Source organism: Cololabis saira, chromosome 11 (genome assembly GCF_033807715.1).
Source record: "Cololabis saira isolate AMF1-May2022 chromosome 11, fColSai1.1, whole genome shotgun sequence".
Classification (NCBI taxonomy): Eukaryota; Metazoa; Chordata; class Actinopteri; order Beloniformes; family Belonidae; genus Cololabis; species Cololabis saira.
This window is the reverse complement of record NC_084597.1, coordinates 46,166,293-46,187,580: the sequence shown is the minus strand read 5'-3', so window position 1 is coordinate 46,187,580 and position 21,288 is coordinate 46,166,293. Positions and strand designations below refer to the sequence as shown.

The 21,288-nt window shown below is 42.2% G+C and overlaps 2 protein-coding genes across 3 annotated transcripts in view; one reads left to right on the top strand and one right to left on the bottom strand.

Annotated features, from left to right (window-relative positions):
- Nucleotides 1-17,805, top strand: part of taf1c (TATA-box binding protein associated factor, RNA polymerase I subunit C) — a 27,313-nt gene extending 9,508 nt beyond the window's left edge. The window contains exons 10-16 of one of the 2 annotated variants that reach the window (XR_009783507.1): nucleotides 1,165-1,300; nucleotides 2,435-2,563; nucleotides 3,798-3,996; nucleotides 4,782-4,919; nucleotides 5,751-7,057; nucleotides 8,602-9,266; nucleotides 17,171-17,805. Coding sequence is in view for 1 of the 2 variants with exons in the window: in XM_061734609.1 (XP_061590593.1) it covers nucleotides 1,165-1,300; nucleotides 2,435-2,563; nucleotides 3,798-3,996; nucleotides 4,782-4,919; nucleotides 5,751-7,057; nucleotides 8,602-9,060 (2,368 nt within the window). In the remaining variant the exon portion in view is untranslated. Of the gene's footprint in view, nucleotides 1-1,164; nucleotides 1,301-2,434; nucleotides 2,564-3,797; nucleotides 3,997-4,781; nucleotides 4,920-5,750; nucleotides 7,058-8,601; nucleotides 9,983-17,170 lie in introns of those variants that run through there. The other variant, XM_061734609.1, reaches the window with a different exon arrangement.
- Nucleotides 11,196-21,288, bottom strand: ccng2 (cyclin G2). The gene is made up of 8 exons (XM_061734610.1): nucleotides 21,211-21,288; nucleotides 18,978-19,141; nucleotides 18,755-18,892; nucleotides 18,009-18,259; nucleotides 17,324-17,402; nucleotides 16,999-17,097; nucleotides 15,245-15,444; nucleotides 11,196-12,100 (listed from the first exon to the last, which is right to left on the bottom strand). Exons 2-8 carry the CDS (start codon nucleotides 19,080-19,082, stop codon nucleotides 11,971-11,973), a joined length of 1,002 nt encoding a protein of 333 aa, XP_061590594.1. The 5' UTR covers nucleotides 19,083-19,141; nucleotides 21,211-21,288; the 3' UTR covers nucleotides 11,196-11,970.

Genomic DNA, 21,288 nt, shown 5'->3' with positions numbered 1-21,288 from the left:
CACTGACGCCGTCACTGACGTGCACCTCCCGAAAATTACGCGTCGAGGCGACGCAGACCAAACGCAGACGAGAGGGCTGTGGTTGGTTCGCTTGGAAGCAACACATTTCTGGTTTCCAGTTTGAAGCAGTCGCGAACTTTCAGCGCTCTTTTCTTCGTGTATGTTTGATTTTTTTTTTTTTTTTTTTAATTTTTTTTTTGCACAATAGTTGTCCTTATCTCTTTGACTCACTGTGACTGGAAAAAGTCGGATAAGCCATTCAGGAAAAGATCGCGAATTAGCAGTCGAGGGGGGTACTGCACAGCGGAGAAATGGAGTGACGGAGAAGTCCGAAGGTTCACAACGGCATCACGGTGACAGGGTGTGCTCTGCGTTGGTTTGACGCAGAACCATAATTCAGATGTAAGTCCTGTTGTTGGGCATGTGTAGGCTGTGATAATGAGACGGGTATTTCTGCAGCCTGACGAGAGGCTCCAGGTTGCAGAGGGCCCGGTCATGATATGCCCCGCCCCCCGGCCATAAGCCACGCCCCCGGCCCGGCTCTGATATGTTCTACTGGCGAGAGGGTTCTCGCTCCTGGATGGGACTTCTGACAGATAACCATCTAACTGTTGAGTGGTCGCGCTCGCCGTCTGCATCTGGGTTATTTTCTTGGAGGATGTCAGACAGTGAGGGTTCTCCACCGCATCGGTAGTACGGGCCCTTTTCTCTGCTCTCTCCCCGATCTCCTGCGCTGTGCGTCCCGTCACCGTCTCCATCACCAAGCAGCTTTCCCAAATCCAACTCAGCCTGGATCGTTTCTCGTGTCCTCTGCTTTTCCCCACATCCAAGTAATGATCTGACATGCTGACATGTTTGCTGCATTTAACACCGCCCGCCCATCACTCCACGCTGTTCTCTGTTTGATTGCGTCATCACACGCCTTATTTATTGTTCGTTTTTTTTCCCACTTATTCCACCGAACAGCGAAAGTGGTTTTTTTTTTTGCTATTTTCGGCCGAAGAATTTCAGTTACCGAACATTCAGTGCATGACCCTAAAATTGTCATGTTTGTATGTCAGCTACTCGCTGCAGCACTACCGTGGTGACCTCTCTGGCTTTTCCTGTTGAAAGTCTAAGTGGATATATGTAGCTGAGATTAACAGTGGCCTTTGTTCCCTGCAGCATGCAGAAGGTCCGGGTGGAGGATAGCAACTTGTACTTCAATGCCCAGTCGTCGTGGAGATGGTGTGAGTTCTCCGCCCATCCAAGAGTGATGCTTTACGCAGATAGGACAGGCGTGGAGCTCACGGATATGAGGGTGAGTTTAGACATCTTGTACATTCAACATTAAAAGCACGACTTCCAGACTCCTCATGAAACGCTAAGCAGACGTCTCCCGTGTGCGTGGAACAGCTGACACAATCTTTTTCCATCAATGGGACAGATTTCGGTCAGCCGGTCTCCAGAAAGGTGATATCGATGCAGTTATCAGTTATCAAGAAAATCGGGGTGGCATAGGCAGCTGGTGTTCAGTCTTACCGCCAACTGATTCCATGGTTGTGATGTTATCTGACAACAACCACGCGCGGTTCTGGCAGGGCTGGGCGATATGGACCAAAAGTCATATCTCGATATTTTCTAGCTAAATGGCGATACTCGATATATATCGATATTTTTTCTGTGCCATAATTGGGGTTTCCCCCAAAGCATTATAGCATAGCATCTCTGTTAGCTTCATTTTTTCTGAGGCAAACCCTTAAAAAAACAGTCAGTTTTAATACAAAGCCTCGTGCCAAATGTTACACAGGTTCCTTTATTAACAGAGGTCTGCACAATATCAGAATGTATAAAACAAATGAAATAAAAATAAACTGCCTGCATATATAGAATAAAAATGCTTCTTGAATAAAATAAAACAAATATCTCTTTCCTGCATAACAATTAAATTAAAATACACTGCAATTAATGCAATGTAGACAGTAACAGGCAGACTTTTCCACTGAGGTTGACAGTTGTGCAAATAACAAAACATTTGTGCAAATCAAATAAAACATTCAAGTCAATTTGTCACAAAATAAGCTATATCAAAATCATAATATATATATATTTTTTTAAATCGATATAAACATTATTGTCTCGTACCATATCGCGTTTGAAATTATATCGATATATATTAAAATCTCGATATATCGCCCAGCCCTAGGTTCTGGGGACTGATCTGGAGCCCCTGGAGAAGATTGTGCAAAAGGAGCATACTACACAAGCTGAAGATGATCATGTACAACCAGTATTGAAACTAACACGTCTTTTAAACACTAGATGTGAATTGAGCTGTTTTATTTCAGGTCATTTATGGACTAGCAGACTTTTCTTTGTCCTCTCCCTCCTCTGTCATCCTTTCCTGTGGCCACTGTCTCATCCTTTCTTTTCTCCACCTCCTTTGTTTGCGTAGGAGAGTCCCGCCTGCAGTCACACGTTGTTCCGCATCAGCAGGAGCTCAGAGTGTCGTAGCAGCGAAAGACTCGTCCTGTCCAAGTATCTGGGACAGGTCCATCCGTTTCATCACCTCATCACCACACAGGTACTCCACTTTTAATGTTTCACTTATTTGGTCAATTATTTGGTCCTCTGCAGGCACCAAAGATATTAAAAAACTTCAAATTGTACAGAACAAATCAGCTAGGATTGCTTTAAATTGTTCACTGCATGCAAATATCTTTAAAATGCATCAGCTTTTATCATGGCTGTTGGTTGTAGACAGATTAAAATGAAGTCTCCTTACTTTCATGAGGACTTTGATTAATAGTAAAAAACCACAATATTTTGCAGATCAGATAGTGTTCGCTAGAAATGTCAATAAATATCCAACCAGACAATCATGTTATGATAATTTACTGGCACCTAAGCCAAAAACACACTGTTATATACAGAGCTATCACAGGATGGAACGCATTACCTAATAACATCAAAAATATTACATCAAAATACAGATTAAAAAGGTAGCAAAAAACTATTTACTACATAAAATTCAATGAGTAACAAATATATCACATGCTATAATTTATTACAGGAATTTATTTGTGGGTTATACTTCGTGGTAGGGCTGTGCGATTAATTGATTTTAAATCTAAATTGGATTTATTAATCACAATCGATGTTAAAAAAAGGAAAATCGGAAAATGAATTTTCCTTTTTTGCAGCTGGCTGCATTACAGACAGAGCTCGTCTAGTCATCTTTGTTTGGTCAAGAAAATTGTAAATGTTGTCACTTTACTAAACTCAAGGAGGATTTACAGTATCTTTCAATTGCACTTCATTCCCAATAGGGAAATTTGTTTGCTATTTTCATTTAAAAATAAAGATAAAATATTGTCTTTTGTAGTTTTACCAAAAAAATCGAAATCGAAAATCAGGTTTTCAGAGAAAAAAATCGGGATTTTATTTTTGTCCAAAATCGCCCAGCCCTACTTCGTGGTATTGTAATGACTGTATGATGCATTCTTTGTACCAATAATGTATTTTAGACAGAAAGTTTGCTGTTTGTGTATATGATGACTCGGTGTTACAGTGACCTGTAACAGCGATAAATGTGTGTATGTGTGGACTATGTTCTTTTAAAATTCCATTGGGGACCCCAGGAAGAATAGCTGATGTCGCGACATCAGCTAATGGGGATCCTATAAATAAATAAACAAACTAAAGACAGCAGAGTTGAAGCTTGTCAGGAGTTTGTTTCAGATCAGGATCCTTCAGCAGCCTGCGTTCTTTATTATCCATATTTCTGAAGTTTGTCTTTTGTCTCTTCTGTTGGTCAGTGCTCGGCCTACGTCGTGGATGAGCGTTTCCCGTGTGTGCCCATGCTGAAATGGGATCACATGATGGAGTCCCCACCCGTGTTCTGTCACGCCATTCCCGACTCTGCTGCCTTCGTCTCTGTAGGGGGCGAGAGCAGCACCACCAAACTTCTGCTCAGCTCCTACAGCTCTCAGGAAATCACCATGCTTCAGTACTCGGGTCAGTGACCGGCAGCTGGCCACGTAGCTTGTTTATTTGTTTCTGTTTCTCTCAGTCTCTGGGGTTTTGGGTTTCGGTTCGGGTTAGGGCTGGGCGATATATCGAGATTTTAATATATATCGATATATTTTCAAACGCGATATGGTACGAGACAATATCGTTTATCGATTTAAAAAAAAAATGTTAAAATTTTTTTTTATATATATAATAATTTTTGACAAATTGACTTGAATGTTTTATTTAAGATTTGCACAAATGTTTTGTTATTTGCACAACTGTCAACCTCAGTGGAAAAGTCTGCCTGTTACTGTCTCTACATTGTATTAATTGCACAGTGTATTTTAATTTAATTGTTATGCAGGAAAGGGATATTTGTTTTATTTTATTCTAGAAGCATTTTTATTCTATATATGCAGGCAGTTTATTTTTATTTCATTTGTTTTATACATTTTGATATTGTGCAGACCTCTGTTAATAAAGGAACCTGTGTGACATTTGGCACGAGGCTTTGTATTAAAACTGACTGTTTTTTTTAAGGGTTTGCCTCAGAAAAAATGAAGCTAACAGAGATGCTATGCTATAATGCTTTGGGGGAAACCCCAATTATGGCACAGAAAAAATATCCATATGTATCGAGTATCGCTATTCAGCTAGAAAATATCGAGATATGACTTTTGGTCCATATCGCCCAGCCCTAGTTCGGGTCCACTTGTAATATGAGGCACGTTCAGGTTTTCTCCGAGGCATTTGTCTAACCCTCTTACGTCATATGTGTGGATACTCAGGAGGCCGAGCCCAGGCCTGTCTTGGTCGCGGTCCTCCTCAGGCTCTTCTCAGACCTAGAGAAGCTCTGAAGCACCTCCCGGTCCAGATCCCTCACCGCCTGCACGCTGTGAGCAGAAGGATGTCTTCACCTGCCGCAGGTAACATGAAGCAATAAGTGAACCGTTAAAGCCAACGTCTAAGGTTTCAGCCTCATTAAAACGATGCAGTTATGTTGTCACACCACCTAATCATCGCGATGCACCTCTGACGCTGAAGTAGGGTTATTCATTCGGCTAAATCAACATTTGTGTGTAAAGGGGAGGTGAAATCTGCAGCTTTAGCCTACAGCTAGACTTTTTGTTTGTTTGTCTCGCTGGTTATGTTTGCTAATTATGTTGATTAGCAAAATCAGAGCACCGCAGTCGGAGATGTCACGGTAGCTGCGTCTGTTTATACAGAATACAGGACTGTCTCAGGAAATTAGAATATTGTGATAAAGTTCTTTATTTTCTGTAATGCAATTTAAAAAAAAAAAAAAAAAAAAAAAAAAAAAAAATGTCATACATTCTGGATTCATTACAAATCAACTGAAATATTGCAAGCCTTTTATTATTTTAATATTGCTGATTATGGCTTACAGATTAAGACACCCAGAATATTCAAATTTTTTGAGATGGGATATTTGAGTTTTCTTAAGCTGTAGGCCATGATCAGCATTATTAAAATAATAAAAGGCTTGCAATATTTCAGTTGATTTGTAATGAATCCAGAATGTATGACATTTTTGTTTTTGTAATTGCATTACAGAAAATCCCAATATTCTAATTTTCGGAGACAGTCCTGTATTTGATTTATCGCTGTAATTGACGTGGGGGCCTGTGTTTGCTGACCAAGTACACGAGACAGAAATATTGCACATTGAAAAGTGGTTGTTTCATCTGCAGCTTCTGAACTAACAGGCAGCGTACGGTTTTCTCTTGTTCTGACAGGCCTAACGTGCATCGACGGGACAGCCAGGAGAGGGAGCATGTGTGTCCTGCAGCTAACCGAGGCAGGAGATATTTTCTATCAAGTTCTGGAGCACAAACTTGCAGATGGCAGCACACCCCGATCTCCAGCCGGTGGGAGTCCCCCTGAGCGAGCAGCCGAGGACCCGTCGCCACCGGCGCTGGGAAGTGAAGGGGCGGAGCGGCTCCCGGGGGAATCTCAGACTGTTATTCCAGACACGCCAGTCAAAGACACAGGCGGGCCAACCCGGGGCATGGCTGCATGCACGGCCGTCGCTGAAACACCAGAGCGAGAGCAACCAACTCGGACCACGCTTAATTTTGACCATGAAGGTCGTCTCCGGGACCAGTTGATCCAAATGGATTTAGGTAACGATGATGGAAACGTGGCTGAAGTTGATCCAGCTGGTAATGCAAAGAAACACAGCGACGAAGAGGCGGTGAACATCACTGACGGGCCCGCCCCGGTCACGCTCAGCGCCGGCTCCTTAGCCACCTGGAAGCAGTGGCTCCAGAAGCAAAATCACTGTGGCAAGAAGTCCCGTCCTCAGTCCTCCCAGCACTTCAGAATCAGAACCACAGGACTGCTGAGTCTGTCCAACACCGGTGCGAGGGATGCGTGCGAGAAGGGACACACGGAGAGCCTGAGGACGCATATGAGGTCGTGCATGTCGAGCCGCTCGTTGCTCGTTCACAGCACCGTCTCCGCATCCCTCGGGGTGTTGGACGTGGTGCCGATGCCGAGCGTGGTGGATACAGACGCCTGGAGCGACCCCCTCAGCCAGCGGCTGACCCTGTCCTGGCAGGGAGAAGGGTTGTGTCAGGCCTGGTGGGAGGAGGAGCTGGGGACCAACAGGGAGGCCAAGATGGAAGCTCTGAGGAGGAAGAGGAGGCAGGCAAAGGAGGCCAGGAGGGCGGCAGGTCATCGGTTAAAGCTGAGTAGAAGCTTCGATTCATCCGCTAACTACCAGTCAGAGAGGGACGACTTCAGCTCAATAGGATGGTCCTCGCCAGCGAGTCGGGACGTGTGGTCGGACAGGGAAGGTTGTGGACCGCTGTCAGAGCTGGCCACGTTTCTGGAGGAGACACAGAGAGACCCAACACCTTCCAGCAGTCATACAGTTCCCACCTCCACTGCCTCACCCAAAAGAGTTGGAGATAAAGTGAGCGGGCATCATACACCCGGTGGGACCGGTACCCCAACAAAAAGCCCCAGGGCCGCAGAAACCTGTCGGAAAGCAACCAGACGTCCAGCAGAGGACAGCCTAGACACTCTGATACCAACACAGGTAAGGACATGATGCTGGTGTCAGCACACCTGTCCTGGTGGCACTACGGACCGGCCCGGTGTCATTCAGGCTGTATTCAATAAGGGTGAACGATTTTTGAAAATAATCTAATTAAGATAAGATAAGATAAGAAATCCTTTAATAGTCCCACAGAGGGGAAATTTGCAGATTACAGCAGCAAAGGGGATAGTGCAAAAAACAAGAGGCATCAATAGAAATAGTTATCACACAGTAATAATAACACACTATAAACATAATAAGAAATACTAGTATATAAAAAATAACATGGATATTTAAAAATGTTATTTACATAATTGCACGTTGCAGAGAATGATATTGTACATTATTTATTTATTTTTTTCCTCAATATTGCGATTGCGATTTAATATGCGATTATTTTTTCCAGGTCCTGTTCTCATGTATTTTTCAACTACACAAGCAATAAATCAGTTTGTTTTATAATAATAATAACAATGATAATAATAATAGTAATAATAATACCTTTATTTATAAAGCACTTTTCAAAAACAAGTCACAAAGTGCTTTACATGCAATTTAAAAACAGGAAACAAACAATTAGTACAATATTAAGACACAATTGAGAGATAATAAAAACAGACAAATAATACAATCAGTTAAACGCAAGTCTAAAATAGTGAGTTTTTAAAATAAACAATGTCAGATTTATTTAAAGCACAGATTACAACAGTAAAGAAAATAAATCTGTGTCTTTACCTCTTTAACACGTCTACACACGAGTGTTATGGGTCGTTCTCTCTGAACCCAATCACACGACACCCAACCGGGTTAAACTTTAGCCAAAACGAGGCGTAGTTTAATAGAAAAACACAGAAAAACTCCCAGGGAACAAAAAAAACCTTCCTCACAGGAAACTCAGAACTTCTTCACAAATAACTCAAAAATCACAGGGAGAAAAAAAACCACCAGCAAACTAACAAACAAACCAACAAAACGAACCAGCAATGAACAACTCGCAGCCGCTCTTTAACTTCTCCTGATGAGCCGACGGGCTGCAGGTGTGGTTTAAACCTGATTTATGGTTCTGCGTTAGACCAACGCAGAACCTACGGCGTAGGTTACGCGGTACGCACACCGTACGGCGTAACCTACGCCGTAGGTTCTGCATCGATTTAACGCGGAACCATAATTCAGGCTTCACAGCGTGACTCCACTGTCCGCCAGCGCGCGACCGGCTCGTCGCCGCGTGCAGCTCCTTGCCACGCCGACTCATATATTTAATAAATTTATAAAGCCCATATATTTATAAAGCCCCGCCTGGCCGAGCCCTAACGCTAAAGGCCATGGTAGATTCAGGTTACACGTGGACACGCGGCACTGTTGACTTTTCCCTGCCGGCTCTGCTCACTCGCAACGTGACCAGATCACGTGACTGGTCAAATCGCAGCCTTTGCGGTTAGTAAATCTCGTTTTATCACATCGCGATATTATCACAAATGCAATTAACCGTTCAGCCCTAGTGTTCTAGTCTTTTTACTCACAGTGACTGTATTCCATATTTCTAGGACGACCTGTCACAAAAGGACTTCCTGGAAAAGGAGGACGAGAGGGACAGGCTGCGCATCCCGGCTGCTGGCTCCTCCTCCCAGCCACACGGCTCCTCCTCCCAGCCACACGGCTCCTCCTCCCAGCCACACAGCTCCTTCTCCCAGCCACACGGCTCCTCCTCCCAGCCACACGGCTCCTTCTCCCAGCCACACGGCTCCTTCTCCCAGCCACACGGCTCCTTCTCCCAGCCACACGGCTCCTCCTCCCAGCCACACGGCTCCTTCTCCCAGCCACACGGCTCCTTCTCCCAGCCACACGGCTCCTCCTCCCAGCCACACGGCTCCTTCTCCCAGCCACACGGCTCCCTGCTCCTCCCCTCCAGAGTCTCCAGGCTGACTTCCTCCCAGGGTTCCCAGGGTCTCCCGGGGCGCTCGCAGGGCTCACAGCCCAAGAAGAAGACTCGAATGGGATTCTGACCCGTCTGCTCATCATGTGTGGAAGAACTGTTTGCTTTTGGATCTAGTTCCTGGATTATTTTTTGAGGCTCCTGGATTTGTAAAATAAATCCCTTGATTCATTCACTGACGCCGAAGTTCCAATCAAGACGTTGTCTGATTGGACGATAAAAGGGGAAAGGAGACTCCTCGCCGGGAAAGGATGTAGAAGAAGATTCACTGGCATGGTAGGTGTGTGTGTTTAAATTGAGATATTGATTGGGCAGCTGGAACTGGTTTTACTGTTTAAGGAGTGTCATCGTATAAACGACAGAAACGTTTGTGAGCTGATTTCATACAAAAAAAGGCTGAAAGCTGTATTAGTTTTCCTTTAGTTGTTGTTTTTAAGTGGATGGGGAATAGATGTATTCATGGATGGAGGTGTGCACAGGTGTAGGAGGAGCTGCAGGAGTGGGCGGCGCTTGCTCCAGAGTCTGCTTTTCTTTTCTTTTTTAAATATGCAGTAGACTCAGCTGCTTTTTCTTTTTAGATTGATGGAAGATGTCTTCAAACTGAACCCCGTTCCTCTTGAGCAGCTTTTTGAATGTAGTTAATGCACTTTTTTTATATATACAGATACAGATTTTTTTACATTTATTTATTTTTCAATCTGCAAAAGTCATCATTCTCAGGAAAACCAAAGCAACGGTTTTAGGACAGCACCTGTCCAAGAAGTTGCCGCCTTTAAAATCCTTTCATGGCTGCACGGTTAAATCAACTTAACCGCATGGTTAAAGAGTAGATAACTGTTTACAATTGTTATCCACTCCAGATCTGTTGTGGAAATGTTCTAATGTGCTGTTACGCTGGATATGTTTATGTTCATGTTTGTTGAAGGACTCGCTAACTTTGTCTTGTTTTACTGGAACATATGATTTCCTTTGGGAATGAATAAAGTGAGGAATTAAAATCAGTGTTGGTCCCACTGGCATCATTGACACCCTGAAGTGTGCACCAAACACGTCCTGCCCGTGGGTTCTTGACAGAAAAGGTCCCGGTCAGTTCCCTGGTCGTCTTGTAGGATGTTTGACACAATCCCGTCGTCTTAAGTTGTCCCAGACAGAGTTGAGACCTTCAGTCCGTCTGATGATCAAGCTACATTCATCTTTCAGTGTCTTCTGAGTGAAACTCCCACGTGGCCAGTACAACCGTCACTGTGGGGGTCACAGCACGGACGGCATGTTCTCTGTCAGGGACCCGGTCTTTGGGATGTTCTCGGAGCGGTTATGTTGCATTGGTGGAAAAGACTTGGCGGCGAGGCCCTTGTCTCTTCAGGTCTCTTGAAACAGTTGTCTCGGGGTTGTTTTTTGCATCAAGGATATTCAGACAGTTAAGTCTCAAGTCTTTCTAGCTTTACTGGGAACCTCTGTTTGATCCATGTGGTTTCAGTTATTTAAAAAAGATCCTTAAATACTCACACAACTAATGTGGTAATAGTTTTATCAAGCTTTTGTTCTACATAAGTCAAGCATGGGTCAGTATTTCACATTTTACACCAAAGTGTGTAAACTTGTGTCTATGGTAACCCAGATTGGAGAAAAACCAAGCTTCATGTTTTGGGTCTTAGAGGTTCCTCGGCTGGACCCTTCACTCGTCGCGGTGGCTGGCTCGTTCATCTACTAGCTTGATTTGTGAAACTGAATCTACAGGACTGTCTCAGAAAATTAGAATATTGTGATAAAGTTCTTTATTTTCTGTAATGCAATTTAAAAAAAAAAAAAAAAAAAAAAAGTCATACATTCTGGATTCATTACAAATCAACTGAAATATTGCAAGCCTTTTATTATTGTAATATTGCTGATTATGGCTTACAGTTTAAGATTAAGATTCCTAGAATATTTAATTTTTTTGAGATAGGATATTTGAGTTTTCTTAAGCTGTAAACCATGATCAGCAATATTAAAATAATAAAAGGCTTACAATATTTCAGTTGATTTGTAATGAATCCAGAATGTATGACATTTTTGTTTTTGTAATTGCATTACAGAAAATCACAATATTCTAATTTTCTGAGACGGTCCTGTATGCAAATGTCATAATAGAGGAAAAAAGACAACCCAAAAAATAATTTCTATAAGATTTTTTTTTTATTGTTTACAGCAAAAAAAAATAAGTTAACACAAACTATTGTTTTTTTTGTACATCATTTACAGTTTTACATGTTTTTCTATTAACATTTTTAACATTTTTTTTTTTAAACACAGCAACATTATTTTCTCAGAACAGTTCCTGTTAAGCTACAACAAAGCATTAAAACTACAGTCATACGTGCACACGCAAACATAAATACACCCTCACCACCGAGCGACGTCAACACCGTTTCACTCTAAAGGGGAAAAACAACTTCAACGGGAGACAGAAGCAGACACAGAGCATAGCACAGTTCTAGCAATAAATAAAAGATGGCACCTTGTACATTTCAGGCCTCTTTGCCAAACAATAGCTAATTCACCGTTTGTTAGGACTTAAAGGAGAAAAAAAAAAGACTAAGCGCAGCAGACACACCCGAGACCGGGCTGACCTGTGCACAGCACCGTTCTTGCATCATTAATCATGCTTGCATCTTCATTATTAGATCAAAAATACATGTTGCTGCTGCTGCTGCTGCTTTTAGCTTCCGCCTCCTCCTTGATAACTCGTCCAAGATTAACAAAACCCTAATGAGTAAACACTTTGTGATTCAGAAAAGGAGGTTACTTATTTTCATAAACCTTGCGTCGTGGAATGTCCATCTCTACGTGAAACTAAAAACCTGTCAAATCCACCAGCGGGGACGGCTCAGCTGCCAGTTTGTGGTTCTCCGCGACCGTCTTAGCTTACGACGCGATGCGCTGGAGACGGTGTGGGGAGGTTGAGGGAGATGGCACGAGAAGGCACACAGCAGCAGAAGATTCAGGTGTGGAGGTATTGTGGCGTTTGTTGATGGAGGTGGAGAGGAAAGAAAGGTCCTTCGCCGTCGCTGCCCAGAGAACTGCTGAAAGACTCGTCCCCCAAGCTCATGGCGTCTTCACACCAGTCCTCACTGCAATAACACAAAGAAAGGCCGTATAAGTGGTTAGTCATAAAGAGGCTTTTCAATTTACTTTACTTGTTGAACAGGGACCGTACATATTAGGGCTGGGCGATATATCGAGATTTTAATATATATTGATATATTTTCAATTATTTATGATTTTGATATAGCTTATTTTGTGACAAATTGACTTGAATTTTTTTTTAGATTTGCACAAATGTTTTGTTATTTTCACAACTGTCAACCTCAGTGGAAAAGTCTGCCTGTTACTGTCTACATTGTATTAATTGCACAGTGTATTTTAATTTAATTGTTATGCAGGAAAGGGGCAGCACGGTGGGGGGCAGCACGGTGGCTTGGTGGTTAGTACTGTTGCCTCACAGCAAGAAGGTCCCCGGTTCGACTCCCAGGCCCAGCAGGGGCCTTTCTGTGTGGAGTTTGCATGGTCTCCCCGTGCTTGCGTGGGTTTTCTCCGGGTACTCCGGCTTCCTCCCACAGTCCAAAAACATGCATATTAGGTTAATTGGTGATTCTAAATTGCCCGTAGGTGTGAGCGTGAGTGTGGTTGTGAGCATGGTTTGTGTGTCTATATGTGGCCCTGTGATGGACTGGTGACCTGTCCAGGGTGTAACCCCTGCCTCTCACCTAAAATGAGCTGGGATAGGCTCCAGCAGACCCCCGTGACCCCACAAGGGATAAAGCGGGTAAGATAATGGATGAATGAATGAATGAATGAATGCAGGAAAGGGATATTTGTTTTATTGTATTCAAGAAGCATTTTTATTCTATATATGCAGGCAGTTTATTTTTATATCATTTGTTTTATACATTTTGATATTGTGCAGACCTCTGTTAATAAAGGAACCTGTGTGAAATTTGGCACGACATTGTATTAAAACACTGTTTTTTTTTAAGGGTTTGCCTCAGAAAAAAATGAAGCTAACAGGGATGCTATGCTATAATGCTTTGGGGGAAACCCCAATTATGTCACAGAAAAAATATCGATATATATCGAGTATCGCCATTCAGCTAGAAAATATCGAGGTATGACTTTTGGTCCATATCGCCCAGCCCTAGTACATATTAATAAACACATGTGTAAATATGCGTGGTTGTAGCTAGAGGCTAATTTCCACCATTCGTCCCCGCGGCAAATAAATGCCAGACACAGAATCAGACATCAGCAGACATACGAGACGAGATATGTCATCCATATCAATAAAACACAACATTAAAAACTCATTAAGTAATAAAACTTTGTTACCATTGATAACCCAGTAATTAAGTGACCATAAAGTTAGTGCCCTGCTGTTCTGCTGAAAATCTCCTCTGTCGCTGCCCTGGTGTTCATGCCTTTGACAGTCCTTTTTTTAATGAATTCCCTCAGAGGTGGTGGAGCTAGACCATGTGGGCTTCTTTGGATAAAACAAGCAAATTTGAAAACTATAAAAACTTTTTTTTTTTAAATCATACTTTTTAAAGATAAGAGATGTGATAGGAGTATGTTTGTTTTTTTTATCCAATGTCTTTAAGGCTTTTTATAGAGTGACTTGGTTCAAGTGCTGTAGAACATGCCAGTGCTCAGCTTGTACAACAGTAATCAATAAGTGGAAAAAAAAAAAAAAATCATACAGTGTAAAAACATGAGAGCTGCAGTAGTGGACAGTGAATTCCTTATTTGTCTAAAATTAGCTAGATTATATTTGACTGACTGTCACCTTTTTGATGTGTTTCTTAAATGAGAGAGTTGAGTCAAGGACGACTCCAAGGTACGTGAACTCATTTACCAGAGCAAGCTGCTCTCCTCTCAGAAAACTTTTTTTTTTTTAACATTTAGGGAAATGCATGAGTTTTCCATCCAGTCCTGAACATTCGTCATGGCCGAGGTCAGAATCTGGGCAGCCTCTGTGGTGTGTTTTGTGGGGACAAAAATAGCTGCGTCTCCGCGTAAAGCTGGGCATGGACATTTTTACAGCAATCAAAAAAGTCATTATTGACAGAAAATAAAAGGGGACCCAGGACTGATCCTTGGGGGATCAGTCATCTAACATTACTGACATCTGGGGGTGTTTGTGCTGATTAACAAACTTCCAGGTGAAAAGTAAGACTCGAGTCATTTTGTGCATTTAAATATTGCCTAACTGGCTTTTACCAGTCAAGTGTGGACACATTTTCCCACACGCAATCAAAACCTACAGCTTCCTTCATATAAATTAACAGCCACTTATGTTTATTATGTGTAGCTTATCATGACACTCAGCTGATTTCAGTTATGCATAATGAAAGTGGAACTGCTTGGTGTTGCTCAAGACCGATCAGCTGATGGCACGCTGGATTACAGTTAAAGTTCAAGTCAGCTGACTGTCAGGCTTGTCTACTTCAGCTGAAGACTTGAAATGTAAACAAACGTTTCAGCGAACGTTTCACGGTCAATTGAGCTGAGTTTTTACGTGACTTGTTAAAGAATGTTGACACCAATTGTTGAAAACGCTGTTACATAAAGGTGAGGCACCCTGGCTGAGCATGACGTCGTGGAAACGTCTGCGTCCAGATGTGATTAGTGACTTGCACGCGACTCATCTGCTAGATGGGAGAGGCCCAGAGAAGCTCCTTCAGTCACACTGACGTACAATTACAACACACCAGAAACTCGTCTGTTGCTGCACAGCTTGTTTCGTCATTGAATATCCTCCTACCCTACTCTGAAGATGTAATTTTCGTTTTTTTAACTTTATGCAGTCATTGTTTAGGAAAAAAAGAAGTAAAAAAGTGTTACATCCATCTGGTTAGACTGAGGAATTGCTGTTACACTGACCTAAGAGGGCCTATCAGTGTTTCATTGTTGTGTTGCTATAGACACAGTATTGTGTGTGTGTGCGGTGACACACAAGGTGTGTCGGTCTGCCTTTCATTTTGAAATATCTTCCTCTGTCAGGTGAGTCTGGTATTACACCTGAGTCATCACATAACAATGGCGGTTTCTTAACCCAACATATTGTTTTGAAAGAGTCCTAGTTTAGAGTTTGGCTTTGACGCACAGTTGTGTGAAATCTAGTTCTTCTGGATCCGTATTTAGTAGTTGAGGTGTTAAATATATTTGAGCTTTGACTGGTGCCGTGTGCATTGTTTTTGTAGGATGTTTGCTGGACTGACCTCTCGCTCTCATCCCAGCGGTCTTCAGGGATGGTGGGCAGCTCAGGGAAACTGCGGTGGCTCTGCAGGTTCAGGGCAGTCCGCCGTGACACGATCCACTGCAGTTTCCTGTGGTTGGGTTTGCTGCACTCAGGGGACTCGTAGTCCAGCAGACACTGAGCCACGTGCTCACTCCAAAACAACAGCTCGCTGTCCACAATCTGAAAGCACACCACAGACAAGGTCAGGAAAGCTGTCCTGTAGCCCAACTGACACAAGTGCAGAAAAGAGGGTTGAAAGAAAGATGTATGTGATTAAAACAGCTACAATGGATCTGTGCTGAAACATGTTCTGCTGGTCAACCAGGCAACCGGACCTCCCCCTCTGTTGTTGTGATGCCTTGGAGATGGAAACTAGGAATGGGCAATATTTTACCGTTCACGATATACCGTCAAAAAATTCCCCACGGTAAGAATTTGTATCTCACGGTAAAAACGATAAATTCCCGTTGATGACGTTTTTGTGTAAAGCTGATTTATGGTTCTGCGTTAAATCCACGCAGAAGGATGGAAGGAAAGAAAGAAAGAAAGAAAGAAAGAAAGAAAGAAAGAAAGAAAGAAAGAAAGAAAGAAAGAAAGAAAGAAAGAAAGAAAGAAAGAAAGAAAGAAAGAAAGAAAGAAAGAAAGAAAGAAAGAAAGAAAGAAAGAAAGAAAGAAAGAAAGAAAGAAAGAAAGAAAGAAAGAAAGAAAGAAAGAAAGAAAGAAAGAAAGAAAGAAAGAAAGAAAGAAAGAAAGAAAGAAAGAAAGAAAGTAAAAACAGGATAAATTCCTGTTGACGTTTTTGTGTAACAAACATGGCGGAAGACGGATCTGAGAGCGAGATAGATTTATAGTTAAAAAGGTGGAGTTGAATAGGTTTTTTTTTTTATCGTCATTTTTATCATTATCGGGATAAATGCCAGAAATTATCGTAATAAATCTTTTAGTCCATATCGCCCATCCCTAATGGAAACTCAGTCCCGTTGCCTGGTTTCAAGTCTTTGAGAGTTACAATGACCACGATCACACTGCAGGACCTGATGCTAGATTCAGATCTTCTTTTTGGTTAACATTTAGTATTTTAAATGCATCTTATATCAGACTTAGTTGTGAGCAGGTGTCAGTTTACTGCATCCGCAGGTATACGGAGGGGGGAATAAGGAAGCAGCAGCCATGTGTGGAGTGATGGCTTCAACGTCAGAGACGTGTGTGGATGAGGAAGCAGAGCCAGCAGTGGTGGATCACATGACCGCTTTCACTGGGGTTTTTTTTATTTTAAAAAAAATTAAAAAACTTCCCACCAGCACAGAAGTGTGAAAATCCCATTACAGTGATGTCAAAGACAGATGAGATGGTTCAGACTGAAGTCGCATCAGTCTGAACATCAGATCCGTATCCAATTTAGGACCTGATGTGAAGGAAGTTGTTCGGATAGCCGGCAGTGTGAACTTGGCCTGAGAGTCTTGACCAGCGTTTCAAGCTCAGCTGTGAGAAGCAGTGACGATGTTGGTGGAGTTACGTAGGCTTGACCTAAAGTGTTTGTTTTGGACAACTAATGAGCAAGAGCTCGGCATTTGTGAAATTTAACACTCGTTTACTTAAAAATGATGACAGTTAAATGTGATTGTTGATCCTTCTATGCTGGAAAAGACAATTTCTTAAGCTTATAATAGTTCACGCATCTACATTTCCAGCAGTATTAGCTCTCCTTGGGTGAGCTGATGTAGTGAAACCTACTTTCAGGTGTCTTTGGATGTGGTAGGTTATTTCCACCATGTCCTTTGATCGTAGGGCTCCAATCTCTTGTCTCAGGAGAGACAAGGCCAGGACAGACGGCTGGATGGACAGAAAACAACAGGAAATTAGGCGATTCAATTTTATTTACAGAGCACTAATAGTCTGTTTTCAGAGAACCAGAGCATGGCCCTTGAGGAAACAGCAAACGAGGAGTGTGCACGTCGTACTACTGTCCAAATAACACTGATTCCTGACCAATTAATTGGCGGCAGAGCTGCGGTATTAATCAGCCCTGGGAAGCTGACGACTGCTGCAAAAGTCCTACCTTTGCTTTGGAGAAGGAGATGCGGCACAGGCAGGCTTTGAGCTGAGCCTCCAGCTTTTCCAGGCTCAGAGTCCCGTTGCTGTTAACACAGACATACACACACAGTCAGTGATTTTTGATTTTTCTCTGTAATTAACTTCTCAGGATTACTTTTCTCGTGCATTACTCTGTTTGACCACATTCTCCCCCGTCCTTAACGTGCATCCCCATCACATCAACTAAGAAACCGGATGCATTTCTGTAAACATTTTATGTAAATCTGATACCACTGAACCAAGTTTCAAGATTTGCTCCTGATAATAAATCATTATTAAAGCAGCATTAACTGTGTTTGTGGGGGACTTGTTAAGTCGAGCCTCTGGGCTGATTTAAAAACGATGCACTGGGGTTCTGTACTGTTATCAGCAGGGGACAACAACCCTTATCAGTGCACTTTGGTCAGATGGGGACTGCTAATCTATATTTTTTTGCCATAACAAGTAGTGGGGGACAAGGAAATTCACCAGTTAAAATACACTTTTTTTTTTTTAACTTGAAAGATGATCTCCATAATCTGCTGACAAGATGCAAACTTGTAGCTGTGTGGATCTAAGAGTCCTCCATTTGTAGCAAGTCCTGGCAAGTAAATGTTGAACTGAAATGAAACAATCTAGAGGACAGGACATCCCGCTCACAGCTGCCTCACCTTTCAGTGCAGTGGGAAAGTGTGATCCGATGGTATAAGTGAAGAAACGTTAAGGCAGTAATGGCTTTGGACTTGAAGTTGAGTTTCTCTGCAACGATCTTCTCCATGCGGCAGAGGTCAGACACGGTGAACCTGCACTGTCCGATGCGGATGAGTTCGTCGGTGGGCGTCAGGTTGCACTCCTCTTCCGTCACTTTGGCCGCCATGTGAAGGCAGCTGAGGCTCACACACGATAGGTGTTTGGGCTGGATCTGATGGGTATAATGAGCAATGAGTAAGTAATTAACCCTGAGCGCAGCAACACTCAAGGATGGATGCTTTCTTCATGCCATAAACAATCATTTTCAATTTCTTCCCAGTTGCTACACTAGTAAACCATGTGCTTTTGAAAAAGTCCCACCCCTTTTGGCTAGCTCTGACTGTCTAGCCACAACTTGACTGGCTGGCATTTAAATCAAAGCATGAAAAGTTGAAAACTCCCACTTTTGACAGAAGAAAACGTGCCACTACGACACATGGGACCCACAATTCAGTATGGCAAGGCCTGATGTCACTCCAGTCAAAATGAATGGACAGCAACGCTGGGATTAAGGCCTGCTCACATGTGTGAGCTGGGATAACGTTTTTGAAATCATACGATGGAGCAAACTACATAAATAGCCAACTGTGTCGCCAGAAGCCACTGGAGAAAAACATTAAAGTGTACCATATACAGTAAGGTCATGTTAACAGGAAGCAGCTCATACCCTCATCATGGCCAGGAATCTGTCCAGCAGGTTAACAGCCAGGACAAAAGTCTGCGTGCTGTAACCAAAGAAGCTGGTAAGACTCAATAGATCCTCCACTTTGGCATCTCTGCATTTAGCCGAGATCCGACTGTCACCCTGGAAAATAAAGAGAGGGTTTTGTGATAACACACACACGATTGCAAGGAATATGTCAGGATAAGATGTGGCAAATGATTCTCACCGGCAGTGTGGATTCGATGAGGCTCAGCCCCGTCTCTTTAGGGAGATAATAAACCTCTTGATCATAATTTATCCGTAGTTCTTTCATCAGTTTCACAGCATCCATGTCTCAGCTGAAACGGTTTGTTTTTTTCTTCCTTTTCCTCTCTCCCCTCAGTCTGATCTCTGCAACAAGAGAAGCAATGGGTGCATGTTTATCTTTGCAGGATAAATTCAATACATGATGTTACGTGACATTTGTTTTATGTTGGTTTGTTTTTTCTTAGTGCAGTACTGATGATTTTTAAGACCTGTGGTCCACAGTAGAACATTAAATGGGTTTGAATGTTTGTCCCAAGTCTGTTAATATTAAAAAAGTAATAATTAAAAAATATTAAAAATCTATACAACTCACTTTAAAAGATTGTGACCACTAAAACAAATCATAACCAAAATAAGACCAGGGTGTTTCACCTCTTGTATAATTATAGAAACATTGGGATCTTATCTGAGAAAAACAACATCAGAGGAAATTATCCAGGGATTTCCAGAGACTTTCCAGATGGGTCTTATGAATCATTATACTACATTAGCTGCAAAAAATAACACTTGTTTTACAAGTTGTCGAAACATTTTAGTCAACAAATAAAGTCGGATTCGTCAATGTACACAGGATTTTACCTGGTAAAAACAGCAACACTGAGCAATTAAATAATAAATTAGAAAGAAAAAAGAAAATGTATATAATAACGTACGTAATGAACGTAAATATTCCAACCCCGTAACATTTGTAAGATTTGTACAGACTCACATCCGACACTTTAAAAACCCCATATTGTACATTTCTGTCTATACTGTTCATTTCTGTTTATACATTTTATCTGTCATCTGTCATCCTACGTCACTTTTTGTAAAGATTCATATCCGGCACTTTTTAATCCTAATATTGTACATTTCTGTTTATTCCTGTTATACATCTTACTTTATTCTATCTCTCAGTTTATCTCCATATATATATTTGTTTGCTTTTATATTTTTATTTTTACTGTATTGCACCAAACTTGGCAATAAACCCCCTTTCTGATTCTGATAATTAAGTAAAAAATATATGTAGTATGTACAATGACCAGGAATATTTACAAGATGGGCGTAAACTTAAACCTGTATTTGATTTCTACCTTTAGGAAACCCTGAAACCTGATTATTTATGCTGAAACTTAAGTGTGTATTGGTTTGTATGTAATAATCGCTCAGAGGACACAGCTGACAGCAGCCCGGGGCTTCCTTCCCTCAGCTGGGCTGGTGTCGGGTTTCCTCCCGTCCTCCGCTCGGAAAACTCTTGTTTTTCAGCGTCCTTCGTGTTTTAATCGACGACTAACCACTTCTCGCTGCCGACGATCAAGTGACCGTAAAGGTTTATGGTGGTCGACGGCTGCGAGGCGGTGCTTTAAGGCTGGTTTATGGTTCCGTGTTAAATCGACGCAGTCCCTACGGCGTAAGGTGCGCGTCGCCGCGTAACCCTACGCCGTAGGTCTGCGTCGGTGTTAACGCGGAACCATAAATCAGCCTTTAAACCCGACCTCCGGGGGGGGATGGTCTTTTATGATTTATCAAGCCAGACATTAAAGGGCTGGCGCTTTCCGCTGTTTCTACACCACTTCTCGCAGGAAACACAATATTCAATGTGTGAATGTAACTGCCTCGTTGTGTCTTTTTTTATTTTTGCAGTGTTTTGTCTTAAAAAGGGTAATTTGGGTTAGTAAACACTGGGAGGAAGAAGGTCCAGCTCGTACCAAACACTTGGGTGTTTAGTCTCAACAAACACCCAAGGCGATAAAGAGCCCTGGGGACAGAACAAAGTGTACATGTACGGCGAATGTTCGGCTCTTTTAGAGTCAGGAAAATAAACATATTTCAAACAAAGGCTGATTATTGATCCGCCGATACTGAAACTGACCATTTCTACTTGAGAAGTGTCTCAAACGCTCCCGAAGGTCTTTATATCTGTGTTAAACATAGTTTTCAACATATCTCGTTACATTTTCGACGAATATTATGTTTCTCTATCGAGCCCATACTTGACCAGTTTGCCAGACCATTTACTTTTTCTTTTTTTTTTTCATTTTTCATTTTTGTTGTCTCCTCTTTCCGAATCAAAACTGCAGTACAGACTGGATTAATTCACTCCGTGCGCCGAGTCCGTGTGATATAAACGCAGCTGTGTTACATTTTAAACATTTTAAAGGTTACATTACCTGTCGTCTGGAATTATATCCACATATCTGCTCTGCTTTTCTCTTGTTTTCTTCTGTCCTCCTCTCGTCTTTCTTTCC